The 18,004-nt window shown below is 35.5% G+C and overlaps 1 protein-coding gene across 2 annotated transcripts in view; it reads left to right on the forward strand.

The window, feature by feature from the left end:
- CD2AP (CD2 associated protein) overlaps nt 1-18,004 on the forward strand; it is a 127,254-nt gene that overhangs the window by 90,441 nt on the left and 18,809 nt on the right. For both annotated transcript variants that reach the window (XM_011224683.3, XM_019799424.2), the window contains exons 12-13: nt 13,076-13,241; nt 13,649-13,791. In XM_011224683.3, coding sequence (XP_011222985.1) covers nt 13,076-13,241; nt 13,649-13,791 — 309 coding nt within the window. The remainder of the gene's footprint in view (nt 1-13,075; nt 13,242-13,648; nt 13,792-18,004) is intronic.

Genomic DNA, 18,004 nt, shown 5'->3' on the forward strand with positions numbered 1-18,004 from the left:
TCAAAATGTTCTCCTTAGCCTGACATGCCTAAATCTGGTTTAAGGAATAGAAAAAATGTCAGTGCTTTGCCTAATAAGCTTTGGAGATGTGTATTGGGAGAGAGAACTAGTATCAGTCTGAGTGTTAAATATTGGTACAGATTAAAGCCTTTCTTTTTAAATAAAATTAAACATAAGGTTCTACCTTTTTTCCACCCTCAACAGAGGGAACTTGTTCAAACCATGGCCAGGGCCAATTTGAGGAGCCTTAAGCCTTCCGAGAGAAATACAGTATATTCCACCAGTGTGTGTGTTCATGACTTTTAACTCTGTTATGATCTTAATTCTACAGAAGATACACTTTGAAAAGCTCTGCTGTGTTGGGCAGAGGGGAAGAAGGAGCTACTAGAAAACATGAACCATGGGACTCCTGGGTGGCTCAGTTGGTTAAGCATCTGCCTTTGGCTCAGGTCATGATCCCAGGGTCCTGGGATAGAGTCCCACATTGGGCTCCTTGCTCAGCAGGGAGCGTGCTTCTCCCTCCGCCTGCTGCTGTTCCTGCTTGTGCGCTCGCGCTCTCTCTTTCTGACAAATAAATAAAAATAAAAATCTTAAGAAAACATGAACCTGATTACTCTATTCCTTTGACTCTTAAGTGACTCCCTATCGTCTCATGGGATACTTTTCAAATCTTAAGACTAAATCTTGACTGTTTACTCCCTGCCCCAGGCCACCATGTAGATTTTATTTTCTCAGACCTGTGTAATAGTTTCCCGTCCCCTATTTTCTCAGAGGTACCTGAATGCTGGCCATGGTGTGCTTCATTAGAAGAATAACATCAACAGTTTGGAGCATAAGGGTTTCTCTTGCTTTTTGGAGAAAGTTTCTTGGACATACCTTTCAGTAGCCCACTTCATTCTCAGTGACTTGTATTCTTGATATGAAATATGCATAAAGGAAGGGAGCAGCTGATATTTACTTTGGAGTGCCAGACAGACATGTAAATGTGTAGGAGAGAATGAAAGCAAAGCTCTATTAGGCTTATAAAATCATTTAAATGGTTACCTTTATGTACGTTATCCCTCGTCGTCCCAGTTGTACATAGGAAGGGCGTAATGGGCCGCTAAAGCCCAGCCTGGCTTAACACTTTTACTAGTAGAGGCAGTGAATCTGTATTCATTTGCTTGAGGAAAATTTTTTTCCAGTTTCTATATCTGCAGGTATAAAGGACAGAATTTGTCTTATTTTTCAGTTGATTCATAAGCAGAGCGTAACCAAAGGGTACACACCTCCAGGCAGGAACAAACACCAATATGTTAATAATGGCAATATTGTTTTGTAATTAGCAGAATGGGAAGGGAGAGTTGTGCTGGTGGATGTTCCTCTTGAGGTTTTCTTGTCTCTGGTGTTAAAAGGGGAGAAGTTACTGTTGCTAGGAAAGTGTATTCACATGCTAGGAGACAACAGATTTTGAGAGTCTAGTTGGCTGATTTTTAGGACTTTCCACCCCAGTAAATTGAATTGTGAATCTTACCCTATCTCCTTGAAAAAGTTATACTTTATTGATTAAGGTTTTGTCTCTTGGAACAGGTTGTGTGACTGCTGCTGGTTCCCATACAAAGGTCCAATAGCATCCTTAATTCATTTATTCAGTTACTGAACTAAGAACTAATAAGGACTATCAGAGTTGGATCTTTTGTTGTCTTATTCTCAATTGCTTAGACAGTCATATATATAAAGGCTCGTGGCTTAACCACCATCTGCATGCTGCTGATTCCCTTTCAGTGTTGGGATTTGTTCATATTCATTGTGGCTTTCTTTGTACTTTTGTTTGTTTGCATTTTATACTTTCTGCCTATATATGTATATATATATATATATATTTATATATATATATATATATACACACACACACATACACTATATAAACTATATATGTATATAAGCCATATATGTAATTTTTTAAAATAATTTCCTTTAATGGAGGACCTAGTGGTAGGACATTTTGTTTATTTGAAATACAGTTTTTTCTCCTCATTCTTTTTTTTTTTTTTTTAAGATTTTATTTATTTATTCGACAAGAGATAGAGACAGCCAGCGAGAGAGGGAACACAAGCAGGGGGAGTGGGAGAGGAAGAAGCAGGCTCATAGCAGAGGAGCCTGATGTGGGGCTCGATCCCATAACGCCGGGATCACGCCCTGAGCCGAAGGCAGACGCTTAACCGCTGCGCCACCCAGGCGCCCCTTTTCTCCTCATTCTTGAGAGATAATTTTGCCTTACATTGAATTCTAAGCTGGCAAAATAGGTTTTGGTTCATAATTCAACATATTGCCTGAGGTGGAAGTCTTGAGGTGGTGTTTTCTTTCTGTCTTTGCTTAGGAGTGTTCTCTTCTTCCTGTGAGCCAATAAAAGGAACGCAGAGTAAAAATTTAATGAAATTGAAATGTAATAAAAAGTTGTAGATTTTCCAATTCAAATGCTGGCTATGGATAGTCAGAATTCTTCATATTACAGAGTGATATGGAAATCAGTGTTCAAAATATGCTTTTACATTATTATATGCTCTGGAATTTTGGTATAGTACAGTTTAGTGTGGAATTAAAATCAGGATCTGTGTGTTTAAGATCCATTTAACAGCAGTTATTAATTGGAGGTACTGAACTCAAATGCCTTTTCATCTGTGATACAATCTGTAGTACATAGACTCTTGAGAGCTCTGGCAGGACTCTATTGTATCATATCTTTAGTATGCTTACCAGACAGGAAACTACTTATCTCTAATGTTCTACAAAGAAACATTCCAGTTTGAACCTAAAAATAATCTTGACCTCTTAAGAAGTAGCAAATATTCTTTATTATACTTAACTCACACATGAAACAGATTTTTAATCAGATGTTAAACATGCATTAACAGTATGCAAAATCAGTATGTCTATGTGAGGCAGCTGGCTTCTGCCATTATCACTAGGAAGATTAAAATTTTTTTTCTGTTTTCTGTTTGTTTTTTGTTTCAAGTGATATTCTGACAATTGCTAGTTGACCAGTTAATATGTGCGATAAAGAAGAGATTGTAACTATTCAGAGACTTAGAAAATTAGCATAATGGGTTGACTAGAAAAGAGAAGGTGACCAGGCCACAGAAAGAGAATGTCAAAAGAATGAGAGAAATCATAACATTCAGGAAATGGCTATAGGTAACTAGAGGAGTTGTGAGAAATCAAGCTAGCAGGGTAGCTAGGTACAGTTGTTTTCAGTCTTGGTGGTATATCAGGATTACCTGGGTGTCTTTTAAAAATATGCTGGTGCCAAGGGTCCTGTTCCAGAATTTTTATAGGGTAGAACCCAGGTTGTAATATTTTTAAAGCTCTCCATGGGATTCTAATCTGAAGACAAAATCGAGAATCACTTGTGTAATTCATAAAAGGCCCTTCAGTGCTATGGCAAGGAGTTGTATTTAACTATTTGTTTATATCTTGCCTTTCTTCAAAAAAGATTTAAAGTAGTGATAAGGGTTTCAGAATTTATATTATGGAAATAAAGTGTGTATGTGCATGTTTCATAGAAATGTGTGTCAGTCATATTATGACTCATGGGACATGAACTTATTACTGAGTTCGAATACTTCCTGTTGCATTTGGGGAAAAAAAATCTTTAGCTTATAGTATAGTATAGTCTCAAAAGAAGACTTTCCTGACCACATTAGCTTTAGCTTAGCCTACTAGATTTTGAAGGACCTGGCCCCTCGTTGAGTTTTCTAATATATTCTGTACTTCTCTTTATTTGTTCACTGTGTGTAGTAGAGTCCTCCGCTCTGTAATATTCATAGAATGAGCTTTTATTTCCGTCCCAGTTACATGGTATAGTATCCTTTCCTTGGAATCCCATCATTGTCTGGCACTCCCCTCAGAATCTTTTTATATGTGATTCTTTCTCATTTTTCAGATTCTAGCTTAAAATGTCCAGCTTAATGTCACGTTCTTGGCATTAGTCTTTATTACTCTAGAAGTAGATATTTCTCAGTATTATCACATATTAGTTGAGATATTTTGTGTATATTTTCTTTTTGAGACATTTGACTAAATCCCATGGGGTCAAAGGGGTAGGGTCTGTGTGTGTGTGCATATGTGTGTGTGTGAATTTTATTTGACATTGGTTCTATAGTTTCTTGCTAAGTAAGTATATAATGCATAAGGCATACTCAATACAATAATTATTGTGTAACTGGAAGTCTTTTAAAAACTGGTGTGACATGTTCAGGTATGTTTTTCTGAAACTGTTCTGTTGCTATTTGAATAGATGTGGTGGTGGTATGGATAAAAAGGAAATTGGAATGTTTTAAGAGCAAAGAATAAAAAATCTTTACTCAAACTGAAACAATAAGGAAACTGTCTCCTATAACTGGAAGTCTAGAGGTAGGAGTCATTTGACCCCCCACCGAATAATTTCATTTTGGACCTGGATTATATCTCTCTCCATTTGCCATCCTTAGTGTCTACTTTGTCTTCAGATTCTTTTCCCTTGAGGTCATAGGAATGCTGACTGTGACAATCAGGGCAACTTGATATCTTGTCCATTTGGTAGGAAAGAGAGGAAAACCTCTCCACAGCCATAGACTGTAAGTCCTTTTCAGTTTCTTGGACTAATTTTGGGTACATGTTCAATTCCAGACCAATAAGTCTTATAAAAAGAATGTGCACTTATTACCGTGGTATAATCATGAAGGTAGGATAGATTTGAGTTAATCGCCTACATTATCTGCTGGAGATGTTGACATAAATTTAGGCTCTACCATAAGGAAGGTGGTTTAGGTTTTATATTAGTACACCTTACTGACTAAATCCCAAGGGTTGTGAGGATGGGGAAGTAAGGTATGAATTATAAAATAAAGACAGTTTCTGAGGGAAAATACATATGAGATCAGCTTTTGAAATGGAATTTGATGTGAATATAGGAAATATGGGATGAATCTTTGCTGAGAGTTTGTATTAAGCATTTATTTATAAGATGCTGTCTTGGACCCTAGCTGTTAAATGTATGGATACGGGTAATGTTGTTCAAGACGGTTGCTTAAAATGAGAATAGAGAGTTTAGCATGGAGTCTTAGAATATGTACATTTAAGAAGTTGTTAGGTGAACTGGAACTCTTGCAGAAGACTGATAAGTGACCGTACAGGCAGGCAGAGAATGATCTGAGAGAGCGCAACGGGGAGGGTTGTGTGAAATGTATGCAGATATACTAGATGTAGAAGATGTGTGAAGGGTACAGGACAAGGTCTGGCATGTGGTCTGTGTTTCCTTCTGAGGCATTTGCCAATTCTGAAAGTTGGAGCTGAGCCTATAAAAAGAACTTTCAATATATTTTTGGGTTTGAGGAGACGAAATTAGAGTTCAGGGGCCAGAAAAAAAGCAGATACCTTAGTGAACTCCTGGTCTTTGAGTTGGGTTCCAGAAAGACTTCCTTTAGTAGGAAGTGTGAAATGGAAGTAGACCTAGCTCTCAGAAACACTGAGGCCCAGCTGTTAATTGTCTCAGTCTGATTGGAAGAAGGTGATCTGGGGTTTTATTGCATCTTAGCCTGGCTGCCTGAAGCCAGGTAAACTATTCCCTGGAGAAGAGGACATCATTTAGAGTTTTAAATTATCTCTGTATGTTTTCACATAAATGTCTCATGTCTCGTATTCATAGAGAAGTAACCAGACTTGGAGATATGACACATGACTAGAAACCAACAACAGAAAATAGAACCTGGTCCACAGGTGTTTTAGATGTTTGAAATACCAGACACAAGCTATAAAGTATCTATGCTTAATATATATTCAAAATAATAAAAGATGTGATTGATAGTTTTGGCATAACTAGAAACCATATAAATGTAAATGTAATGTGAATGTAAGTATGAATGAATTTGTATAAATATAAAATATACAGTTGACCTTGAACAATTCAGGATTGGGATGCTGACCCACCTCACCGTCAAATATTCCCATATAAAATTTTTTAATAGATTTTATTTATTTATTGGGGGAGAGAGAGAGAGAGCACATGAGGGAAAGAGGAGCAGAGGGAAAGAGACAGACGAACTCTGTGCTGAATGCAGAGCCTGAGGTAGGGCTTGATCCCACAACCCTGAGATCATGATCTGAGCTGAAATCAAGAGTCAGATGTTTATCTGACTGAGCCATCCAGGCACCCCTCCCATATAACTTTTGACTCAACGAAAACTTAACTAGTAGCCTACTGTTCACCAGAAGTCTTACTGATAACATAAACAGTCGACTAATACATGTTTTGCATTATATACTGTATTCTTACAGTAAAGTAAGCTAAAGAGAAAATGTTATTAAGAAAATGAGAATGTTAAGGGAGAGGAAATACATTTACAGTACTGTATTAAAAAAATCTGTGTTTAGGGGCGCCTGGGTGACACAGCGGTTAAGCGTCTGCCTTTGGCTCAGGGCGTGATCCCGGCGTTATGGGATCGAGCCCCACATCAGGCTCCTCTGCTATGAGCCTGTTTCTTCCTCTCCCACTCCCCCTGCTTGTGTTCCCTCTCTCTCTGGCTGTTTCTATCTCTGTCAAATAAATAAATAAAATCTTTAAAAAAAAAAATCTGTGTTTAGATAGGCCTGGATAGTTCAAACATGTTCAAAGTCAACTAAATATGATATATATGTGTGGGTATATGTTAACATATGTGTGTATATTTTCAAAAGAAAATTTCTGAATTAAATCTTAACAGTGGAAAAAAAGATCTTAAGAGACATCGAATACAGTGAAAAGGTTTAATGTACATGTAATTGAAGATCCAGGTGGTGAGGAGAGAATAGGGACTAGAAACCTTATTTGAAGATATAATGGTTTTCAGTCTTCCAAAAATGAGGAAAAGCAAAAAGCCACAGAATCAAGAAATAATATGGAGCCCAGCCTGGATATATACAAAGAAAACTACTCCATACACTTGTTATAGTCATGCTGCTACAAACAAAAAATAAGATAATACTGAAAGCAGCCAGAGAATAAGACACGTTAACTTTAGAGGAACAAATATAAGACTGACAGTTGCTTCTCAGTGGAAAAAAATTTGAAGCCAGAAGACAATGGAATGATGTCACCAAAGTGTTGAAGGAAATAACGGCTGACCTAGAAGTATGCCAGCGAAAATATCTTCAGGAAAAAAAGGTGATCTGAGAGAATTTATCACTGGCATGCTAGCACTCTAGGCAGTTCTAAAGGGTGTTATTCAGGCAGAATGGAAATGGTTCCAAATGTCAACTTGGAGATACAGAAAGCAAGAGCAACAGAGACACTTAGATAGGTAAATCTAAATATTGACTGTATGTAACATTAATAATATCTTCTGGGCTTTTATAGAAATAAAAGTGCAACAAGACAGCAAGGTGTAAATGGAGTGAAAGTGTTAGGGCAGTAGAAGAATTTATATATGACTTAAAGGATATGTGCTGTAATCTCTAGGCAATTGCAAAAAATAGGATAATGTATAAATAAGATAACAGGAGAATATGGATAATAAAAATACAAAAAGGCAAGAAAGGAGAAAAAAATAAAATGGACTAAGCAAGAAAAGAAATAATAGTAGTTACAGAAAATGTAAGTGGGACTAAAGATTCCATTTAAAAGAAAAATTGTTAGACTAAAAAAAAAATCCAACCATTGCCTGCTAACGAGACATATCTTAATGAGAAGAATTCAGGAATGATTAAATTAAAAGGGTGGACAAATATATGTCGGGCAAATGCCAATTAAAAAAAAGCTGGTTTAACTGTATTGATAGCTGACAAAGTAGGATAGTGAGAAGCATTAAGAGGGACATTTAATTAAGGCCATGTGTTTTATAAAGAGAAGTTGTTTTTGCAGTTAAATATGAAGTAAATGATACTGATACTCATATAAAAACCAAGTTAATCTCTACCTCGCATAGTACATAAATTTGAATCCAGAAATAGGTTGATAAGTACTTGCCTTATGACCAAAGTTGCACTGTAGAGAAGTGATAAAGGGCATTCCTCAATAAATAAAACTTAAACTGTACACCTACTTTATAATACCTTATACCTACCTACCTATCCTACAATATGCATAAAAGTTCCATGTGGATAGTGGCTCCACAAATTTTCTGCAAGATACTATAAGCCAGTATTTCTGTGTCCTTAGAGTAGGAAACTATTTCTTTAACAGGATATATAAGACATTACTGTAAGACAAAAGAGTAGGAAGTGATTATTTACAACACAGATAAATGACAAAGGACTTATATTCAGAACATGTCAAGAATTTCTACAGATCAGTAAGAAAAAGACAGCTTGATAAAATGCAGCTAAGAGCCTTGAATAGATACTTCATCAAAGTATAAAGTCACTCAATTTCATTACTCAGCAAGGAAATACAATTTAAAAGCAAAGTAAGATTCTCACCAGCATGGGTGAAATTTTGAAAAGGAGACTATTGGTATTGTTATACCAAATGTTGGTAGGGATTCAGATTAAGAGAACTCCCATACACTGTTGGTGGGAATGCAAATTGTTATATCTAGTCTGGAGAATTTAAGTTGAATGTATTCATACCCTATTAGCCAGCACTGGCACTCCTAGTTACATATCCAGGAGAAATGTGCTCTGTGTATGTACCAAAGATTCAAATAAGAAAGTTTATCATAGGATTATTTATATTGGCTCTTATTTGGAAACAGCACAAATGTCCTTTCACAGTTGAATGGATAAATAAATTGAAGTATATTCACATACCAAGATACTGTGCAACAACATGAATTTGTGATTTTACTGATGTAAATTTGAAATGTGCAAAAGTGATCTATAGTGTTGGAAGACACCTTTGGGTAGGAGCAGTTGTGTAGTAATTGGAAAGCGGCATGATGGGAACTTACTGTGCCTAATGTTCAGTTCTTGGCCTGAGTGGTATTCATGTGTGTTCATGTGTGATAATTTCTTGAGCTTTGTACTTACAGTTTTGAAAGTGTGCTTGAAATTGTCTCTCTCCTTCTCTCTGTCCATTCCTTATACCACACGTGCACGAGTGTGTGCTCTCTCTCTCAAAAAAAAAAATATACATTTGCTACTTTTTGGGTAGTACTGTGTTTTTCTCTAACACATCTCTAAGTAACCATTGATAAAGAATGGATTTGATTTTTCAGTCTGAATTTATGCACTCGTAATCCATTCATGCTTTAGTGCCAGTATAATTATTTTATTTTTCTATTTTTTTAAAAAATAATTTGAATGTAATTGACACACAATGTTACCTTAGTTTAAGGTGTACAACGTAGTGATCAACAAGTTTATACATTATGCTGTGATCACCACATATGTAGCTACTGTTTCCATACTTCACTATTGCAGTATCACTGACTATATTCCTAATGCTTTGTTTTTCATTTCTGTAACTTTCCTGCTCGATAACTGGAAGCCTGTATTTCCCAATCATCTTCTCCCATTTTGTTCAACCCCCCCACACCCCTCCCCTCTTCGCAACCATAAGTTTGTTCTCTGTATTTATATGTTTGATTCTTTTTGTTTATTCATTTGTTATTGTTTTAAATTCCACTTATGAGTAAAATTAGAAGGTATTTGCCTTGTGCAGTCTGACTTATTTCACTTAGCATAATACTCTCTAGGTTCATGCATGTTATTGCAAATGGCATGATCTTATCCTTTTTAATAGTTGTATGATACTCTGTGTGTGTGTGTGTGTGTGTGTATATACACCCCCCCATCTTCCATATTCATTTGTCTATTGATGGACACTTAGGTTGTTGCTTCCGTATCTAGGCTATTGTATGTAATGCACTGATAAACATGGGGGTGCATATATTTTTAGAATTAGTGTTTTCGTTTTCTTTGGGTAAATACCTGGTAGTGGAATTTCTAGATCAAATGGTATTTCCATCTTTAATTTTTTGAGAATTGTTTTTATATTCTTACTCATGCAGTGGGGAACTAAACCTCATCTGAATTAACAAATGGATAAACTTATTACATATGGTGTTAGTAATATATTTTTATATTCTGTAGTAAATAAGATAGGGCATATTTCAGTTATTTTGCTGTATTTTGTTAGCTGCCATATATTTTAGCTGCTTTCAGTAAAAAATTTTGTCCATACACTTAACGATAATTCTTTTCTCTGTCTGAAATTATCATAACATCTGTACCTGACATATTTCTTCCTTTGGGCATTTGAAAAACTAACAAGATGTTTTTTCTTTAAATTTCCTCTTGGTTTCGGTGAATTTCTAGTTAAACTAAAATTCTACTGTGCACAGTTGGATATCCACATACAAAAGAATGAAGTTGAACCCTTACCTCATACCATATATGAAATCTGACTGAAACTAGATCATTCACCTAAATATAAGAGGTATAAAACTAAAACTCTTAGAAGAAAACACAGGGCTAAATCTTCATGGCCTTGGGTTTGGCAGTGGATTTTTAGATAACGACACCAAAAGCTCAGACACCAAAAGAAAGAAACAGTTAAATTGTAATTCATTAAAATTAAGAACTTGAGTGCACCAAAGGACATTATGAAGAAAGTAAATAGATATACCGCAGAATGGGAGGAAATATTTTCAAATCCTATATGCAGTAGCAGGAATATGTAACGGGTCTGGTGTTCTGATATATAAACAGTACAACTCAGCAGCAAAAAGGCAGTCCAGAAATGGGCAAAGGATTGAAATAGACATTTCTCTAAAGGAGATATGCAAATGGCTAATGAGCACATGACAAGATGTTTAGTATCATTAATTATGAGGGAAATGCAAACCAAAACCACAGTGAGCTGCTTCACACTCTCTACGATGGCTCTAATAATAATAAAAATGAAAATTAACAAGTGTTGACAAGGATGTAGAGAAGTGGACCCTTCATACTTTACTAATGAGAATGTAAAATGTTTTAGCTGCTATGAAAAAGTTTGATAGTTCCTCAAAAACTTAAACATAGAATTACTATATGATCCTAGATATATACCCGAAAGAATGGAAAACAGATATTGCAACAATTATTTGTATGCAAATGTTTATAACAGCCTTATTCCTAATAGCCAAGGGGTTGAAAAAACCCAGATGTCCTTCAACAGATGAATGAGTTGTGCTATATACATGTGGTGGATGTTACTTAATCACAAAAAGAATGAAATAATGATACGTGCTGCTTGAGAATGAGCCTTGAAAACATTATGCTATTGTGAAATGAGCCAGACACAGAATTTACATACTGTATGAGTCCCTGTATATGACATGCCCAGAATACCTAAATCTGTAGAGACAGAAGGCAGGTTGGTGGTTGCCAGGAGATGGGTGGAAGAAATGGGGAGTAAGTGAAAAATGGGAACCAGATTCTTCTTTTCAAGAGTTTTGGAATTTGATAGAGGTGGTAGTTGCAGAACATTGTGAATTTACTAAATGGCACTGAATTGTTCACTTTAAATTGCTAGGTAAATTTCACCTCAATAAAGCTAAGTAAAACCTAGTACCCAAATACATTGCCATCATATATTATATGATAAATCAACATACTATATTGTTGATTTAGTCATGGCTATACCAGGAATGATGAATCTTAGTTTTGTCACCTTTGATTTCCAGGAATATTTAAATGTGTTCTTTTATTTTAGAATAAACTGCAGAGTTGGATTGATTTCAAGCTTTTAGCTGTATATCTGTTCAATTAATCAGTGAACTTCTATTTAATCTTCAGTATTTTTCCTGATATTTTTTATAAAACATCTTTCTTAACTTTTTCTAGAGATTTAAGTTTGTTTGACTTATAAATGATGCAGATGGCTCTGTTGGCTTACAGTTAGAATTTGATGGTATAATGGTGTAATTATCATATGATGCATTGTTTGCTTTGAGGGCATATGAAAGTGGTTTTTAGAACAACATGAGGACCAATAGACTAGGCTGTATTTTCAGATGATCCAAGGAATCTATGCATAGATGATAAAACTGAAACAATGGTAATTTGTATTTTCATTGTTGTTAGGTTAAATCTAACTATTTTTGAACCAGGGTTTTACCCATGGCTTGCAATGTTTGTTCAAGATACACAGTCACCAGTTTCTAATTGATATGAAATCTCATGAAATTATTTGTGGTCCTGTGATAGACATTCTTTACAAAGACCAAGTAAATTTTGAAAATTAACTCAGTATCGCACTTAAGAGTTTCTTAGTTTTGCATATATGCATTAGACACATTTTTGCTGACTGCTACATCATGAATATCTAATACGTGTGCACCTGTGTCAATTAAAAAAAAATCTGTTTTGCCCATTCCCCTATCCACTTCCCCTCTGGCAACCACCAGTTTGTTTTCTGTGTTTAAGAGTCACGTGTGTGTCAATTTTAATATTTGTTCTTAGTACCTGAAAGGTCAGGAACCAAGTATATCATTGTGTATAGTACCATGCCTTTTTGGTGATAAAATTGTTTTTATTAAATGGCTTAAAATCTTTCCCAGTGTTGTTTATTTCCAGCATATTTTCTTATCTAGTTCATGGAATTATTAACGGTGTTAATAAACTGGAAAAAATGAAATTGTGCTAATATATTCCTAGTACAATTGTGAGGATTGTAAATACAAGCCTGTAATTTTCTCATCTGTGACTAGTCAAGCTAGCCTGTTTTTCTTAACATTTGATATTTTTTGTCATTGTGATTTTTTTAAATAAGTATGTTAAATGTCACTAGTTTCCTATACTTCAGTCTCAGAAAATGGTCTGGATTTAAGTATAGATAATATTGTCCCCTGATTAGAGTAAAATCATATGTGATTATATTTGAGTAGTATACCACCCCTAAAAACAAAGGATGCTGGAAAGACAATAAGCACTAGGCATTATTTGTTGCTTAGAAGCTTATTAGTGTTCCTCCTTCCCACCAAAGTAAGCTTTTTTAGATATTTAAGCTTATTAAATTATAACTTTAAATCAGTGAACACATACACAAATAATGTCTCTGTTTCACACGTTTTCAGCCTGATGTTAGCTGTAAGAACTCGAAAAACCTAAATAATTTTGATTGTTAATAACTTACTAAATATTTTTAAATAATCAGATGAAAAATCAGTACTGGAACAGAAACCTTCTAAACCAGCCGCTCCACAAGTCCCACCTAAGAAGCCTACTCCACCCACCAAAGCTAATAATTTATTGAGATCTCCTGGAACAATATACCCAAAGCGACCTGAAAAACCAGTCCCTCCACCACCTCCTACAGCCAAGTAAGTTTTACCGAATTTTAATTTAGGTAATTTTAATTTAGGTAACTTACCTAATTTAGTTTATTAATTACCTGCCTTTGACATAAATGGCTGTACTGTTTTTCTAAATGTCAAATAATTTTTAAAGTATTTGTTTTCCAGATTCTTTCTGTAGACTGTAATGATTCTCTGTTAAATGATTTATATTCATACTAGGTGAATACATACCTATTAGGCTATTTTTACGTTTCTGATTTTATTGTGATTAGTCTTATTGTGGAGGTTTATGTTTATGAAAATAATTTTGTAGAACAGAAAGAAAAATTATTGTGCTATAACATCTTTAATGTCATTAATTCACAATGTTAAAAAATGGTTATGTTTCACATACAAGTGATTTCTACGTATGTTTGATTTTCTCATTTCAGGATTAATGGGGAAGTTTCTACCAATTCATCAAAATTTGAAACTGAGCCGGTATCAAAACCAAAGCTAGATTCTGAACAGTTACCACTTAGACCAAAATCAGTAGACCTAGGTTCATTTACAGTTAGGAGCTCTAAAGAAACAGGTAAGTTAACATGGAGAAAGGTGGTGCATTACAAAAAAAGTTGCCAATACAGTTTTCAGAAACTATTTAAGAAATTTGTGCATGCATTTTATGTGTGGATAGATACAGTGGAAATTAATTAAAATTTGTTTAAAGTCTATGAAGCCAAAATAGAAAAATAAAACTAAAAGAAAATAAATGAGCAAAATACTTGATTCATATAAGGGACTGAGAAATGGTTTAAAAAATCATCCATTTGTCATGTAGTCTGTCCCCTCATAATGGAATGTCCATACTACTCAGGCAGATATGAATACATTTTAGTTTTAAAAGTTTAAGGATAAAGAGAGAACAGATTATCAATGCCAGCACTAGATTATATTGAAGATTATTTTTACTTCTCTACTTTATCTCAGGATACTTTTGTTTCTAATTCAAGAAAATATGCTTTTTATGTCTCTCTCTCTCTCTCTGTATGTGTATCAGCAGGCTTTTACTTCTTTAGTTAAATGTTGTTCCTTAGTTTTAGGACTCATTTTTCAACCCATCAATCATCTTTGTCCCTGGTCTTTTATACCTCTTAGTTGTAAAATGGAAAACCTGAAACAGAGAAGTTTAATGTTTATCAGATGAAGGTCTCAATATTAAAAGCCTGGCACTGTCATTACTTTGTAGTAATGATTATTGTATAGTACCTTGCTTTTGGTCTTAGTTTTTTTAAACATTTTCAAAGCACTTTCTTAAATATATTCTTATTTTATCTTGATAGTAACTCTAAAAGGCAGATGCTGTTTTGCTTCTAAAGTAATTAAGCTGTAGACACATCAGGTGTCCAAGATCACATAAAGCAGAAGAGAACTTTTTCAATCCCCTTTATATAAAGTGCTCATGATATTCTTTTAAAAGTTTTAATGTCTTAATATTTTTAGCCTTCATGTTAACATTGCATCTTTACATTTAGATTTAAAGGCCAGATATACTTAGGGTTTTTTTGTCACTGTATTGTAAGATATGCTAACTGCCTTTTGAAAACTATTAGGTGATTTTATTATTTTTCCGAATTGTCATTTTGCCAGTACAAAAGCTCTGACCTACACGTGCTCTCCTTCAGTTTTTTATTTTTATTTATTTTTATTTTTTTAAAAGATTTTATTTATTTATTTGACAGAGGTAGAGACAGCCAGCGAGGGAGGGAACGTAAGCAGGGGGAGTGGGAGAGGAAGAAGCAGGCTCTTAGCAGAGGAGCCTGATGTGGGGCTCGATCCCATAACGCTGGGATCACGCCCTGAGCCGAAGGCAGACGCTTTAACGACTGCGCCACCCAGGCGCCCCTCCTTCAGTTTTTTAATTTGAATGTTTTATAGATCCTTTCATCATATATTTTGATCCTGCCTGCTCTGGATGAAGCCATGTTCATTAATAGTTTCTGGAGAGTGAGATGTTGATTGTATTTTAGAGACGTTCACTCAAATATATTTAGTGTGTTTTATCTGGTGAAAGTTATTATTTACTGTTAGTGAAATAAAAACAAAAAAATGTTCTTTATAGAAGGTTTTTAAAAAATATCGTTTAGGGGCATTTGCGTGGCTCATTCTGTTAAGTGGCTTCGTTCGGCTCAGGTCATGATCCGGGGGTCCTGAGATTGAGCCCCACATTGGGCTCCCTGCTCTGTGGGGACCCTGCTTCTCCCTTTCCCTCCGCTGCTCCCCCCTGCTTGTGCTCTCTCTCTCTCTTTCAAATAAATAAAATCTTAAAAAAAAAAAAGAACATGTAATAATGTGAAGCTATTGGTAGTTTGTAAAATTTGATTTTTTTACTGTTTTTGGTCCCAATTTTTACTTTTATCCATAGCCATTATTTACTCTTCATTAAAAAACAAAGAGGTCTTGTGAAACAGGGTTTGCAAATTCCTAATTTCTGTTTTGTTTTTTTCTTCAAATGAATAAGGAAGGAATCGAGAGAAGCTGAGACATACGTAAGGACAGAAAACTAACAGCTAACTTCCAAACTACTGTCCTTTATTCTTTCCACTATCAGGCTGCCTTTGGTGTACTACACCTAACACCCAGTTAAGTTCAGGAAATACACAAAGCATACCACAGAGATATTGAGAGTTCCATTCCAGCCCACTGCAATAAAGCAAATATTGCAATAAAGTGAGTCAGATGAGTATTTTTATTTCCCATGCATATAAAAGTTCTGTTTACACTCTGCTGTACTCTGCTAAGTGTGCGTTAGCATTATGACTAAAACAATGTACATTAACTAAAAAATGACTTCATTGCTAAAAAGTGGTAACCATCATTTGAACTCTCAGCAAGTCATAATCTTTTTGCTGCTGGAGGGTTTTGCTTTAATGTTGATGGCTACTGACTGATCAGGTGGCAGCTGATGACGTTTGGGATGGCTTTGGCAATTTCTAAAATGAGACAACAGTGAAGTTGCCACATCAGTTGACTCTTCCTTCATGAACAGTTTATTTGTAGCGTGTGATACTGTTTGATAACGTTTTACATAACAGTAGCACTTTATTCTAATTGAAGTCAGTGCTCTAAAACGCTGCCTCTGTTTTGCCAACTAAGTTTATCTTACTATTCTATATGTTTTATTGTCATTTTAACAGTTTTCATAGCATCTTCACCAGGAGTAATTTCCATCTGAAGAAACCACTTTCTTTGCTCATCTGTAAAGTTCTATCATGAGATTATAGCAATTCAGTCACATCTTCAGGTTCTGCTTCTAATTCTAGTTTTCTTGGTAGTTCCACCACATCTGCAGTCACTTATTCCTCTGAAATCTTGAACCCCTCACAGTAATCTGTGAAGGTTGGAATCAACTCCTTCCAAACTCCTGTTTGATTTTTCCCATGAATCCCCAATGTTCTTTTTTTTTTCTTTTTTTTTTAAGATTTTATTTATTTATTCGACAGAGACAGAGACAGCCAGCGAGAGAGGGAACACAAGCAGGGGAAGTGGGGAGAGGAAGAAGCAGGCTCACAGCGGAAGAGCCTGACGTGGGGCTCGATCCCGTAACGCCGGGATCACGCCCTGAGCCGAAGGCAGCTGCTTAACCGCTGTGCCACCCAGGCGCCCCCCCAATGTTCTTAATAGCATCTAGAATCATGAATGCTTTCCAGAAGGTTTTTAATTTACTTTGCCAAAAGCCATCAGAGGAATCATTATCCATGGAAGCTATAGTGTAATGAAATGTATTAAATAATAAGACTTGAAAGCCGGAAGAAAGCCACAATTACTCCTTAATCCTTGGGCTGCAGAATGGATGTTAGATTAGCAAGCATGAAAACAACATTAATCTTGTACATCTTCCTTAGAGCTCTTGGGTAATAGGATGCATTGTCAATGAGCAGTAATACTTTGAAAAAAATCTTCTGAATAGTAGGTCTCAACAGCGGGATTAAAATATTGAGTAAACCATGTTGTAAACAGATGTGCTGCTATCCTTTTTTGTTGTTCCATTTGTAGAGCACAGATTTAGCCTAATTCTTAAGGGCCCTAGGAATTTCAGAATGGTAAATGAGTGTTGACTTCAGCTTAAAGTCACTAGCTGCATTAGTCTCTAACAAGAGAGTCAGCCTGTCCTTTAAAGCTTTGAGGCCAGGCATTGATCTCTCCTCTCTGGCTATGAAAGTCCCAGATGGCATCTTCTTCCACTATAAGGCTGTTTCATCTACGTTGGAAATCTGTTGTTCAGTGAAGCCACCTTCATTAGTTAGCTAGGTCTTCTGTGTAACTTGCTAGAGCTTCTCCATCAGCACTTGCTGCTTTCCCTTGCACTTTTATATTATGGAGATGACTTCTTAAACTCCATGAACCAACTTCTGCTAGCTTCAGACATTTTTTTTGCAGCTGTCCCACCTCTCTAAGCCTTCACAGAATTGAAGAGAATTGGGGCCTTGCTCTGGATTAGGCTTTGGCTTAAGGGAATGAATGTTGTGCCTGATTTGATCTTTTTTCCAGACTACTGAAACTTTTTCCCTATCAGCAATAAGTTTGTTTGCTTTTTATAATTTGTGTGTTCATTGGAGTAACACTTTTAATTTTCTTCACCAACTTTTCCTTTGCATTCACAATTTAGTTAACTGGCAAAAGAGGTGTAACTTTTGGCCTATCTTGGTTTTCTGTATGTTTTCCTAACTAAGCTTATCATTTCTAGCTTCTGATTGAAAGTGAGGTATGTGTGACTCTTCATTTTACTCCAATACTTAGAGGCCATT

This window comes from Ailuropoda melanoleuca, chromosome 19, assembly GCF_002007445.2.
Source record: "Ailuropoda melanoleuca isolate Jingjing chromosome 19, ASM200744v2, whole genome shotgun sequence".
Lineage (NCBI taxonomy): Eukaryota > Metazoa > Chordata > Mammalia > Carnivora > Ursidae > Ailuropoda > Ailuropoda melanoleuca.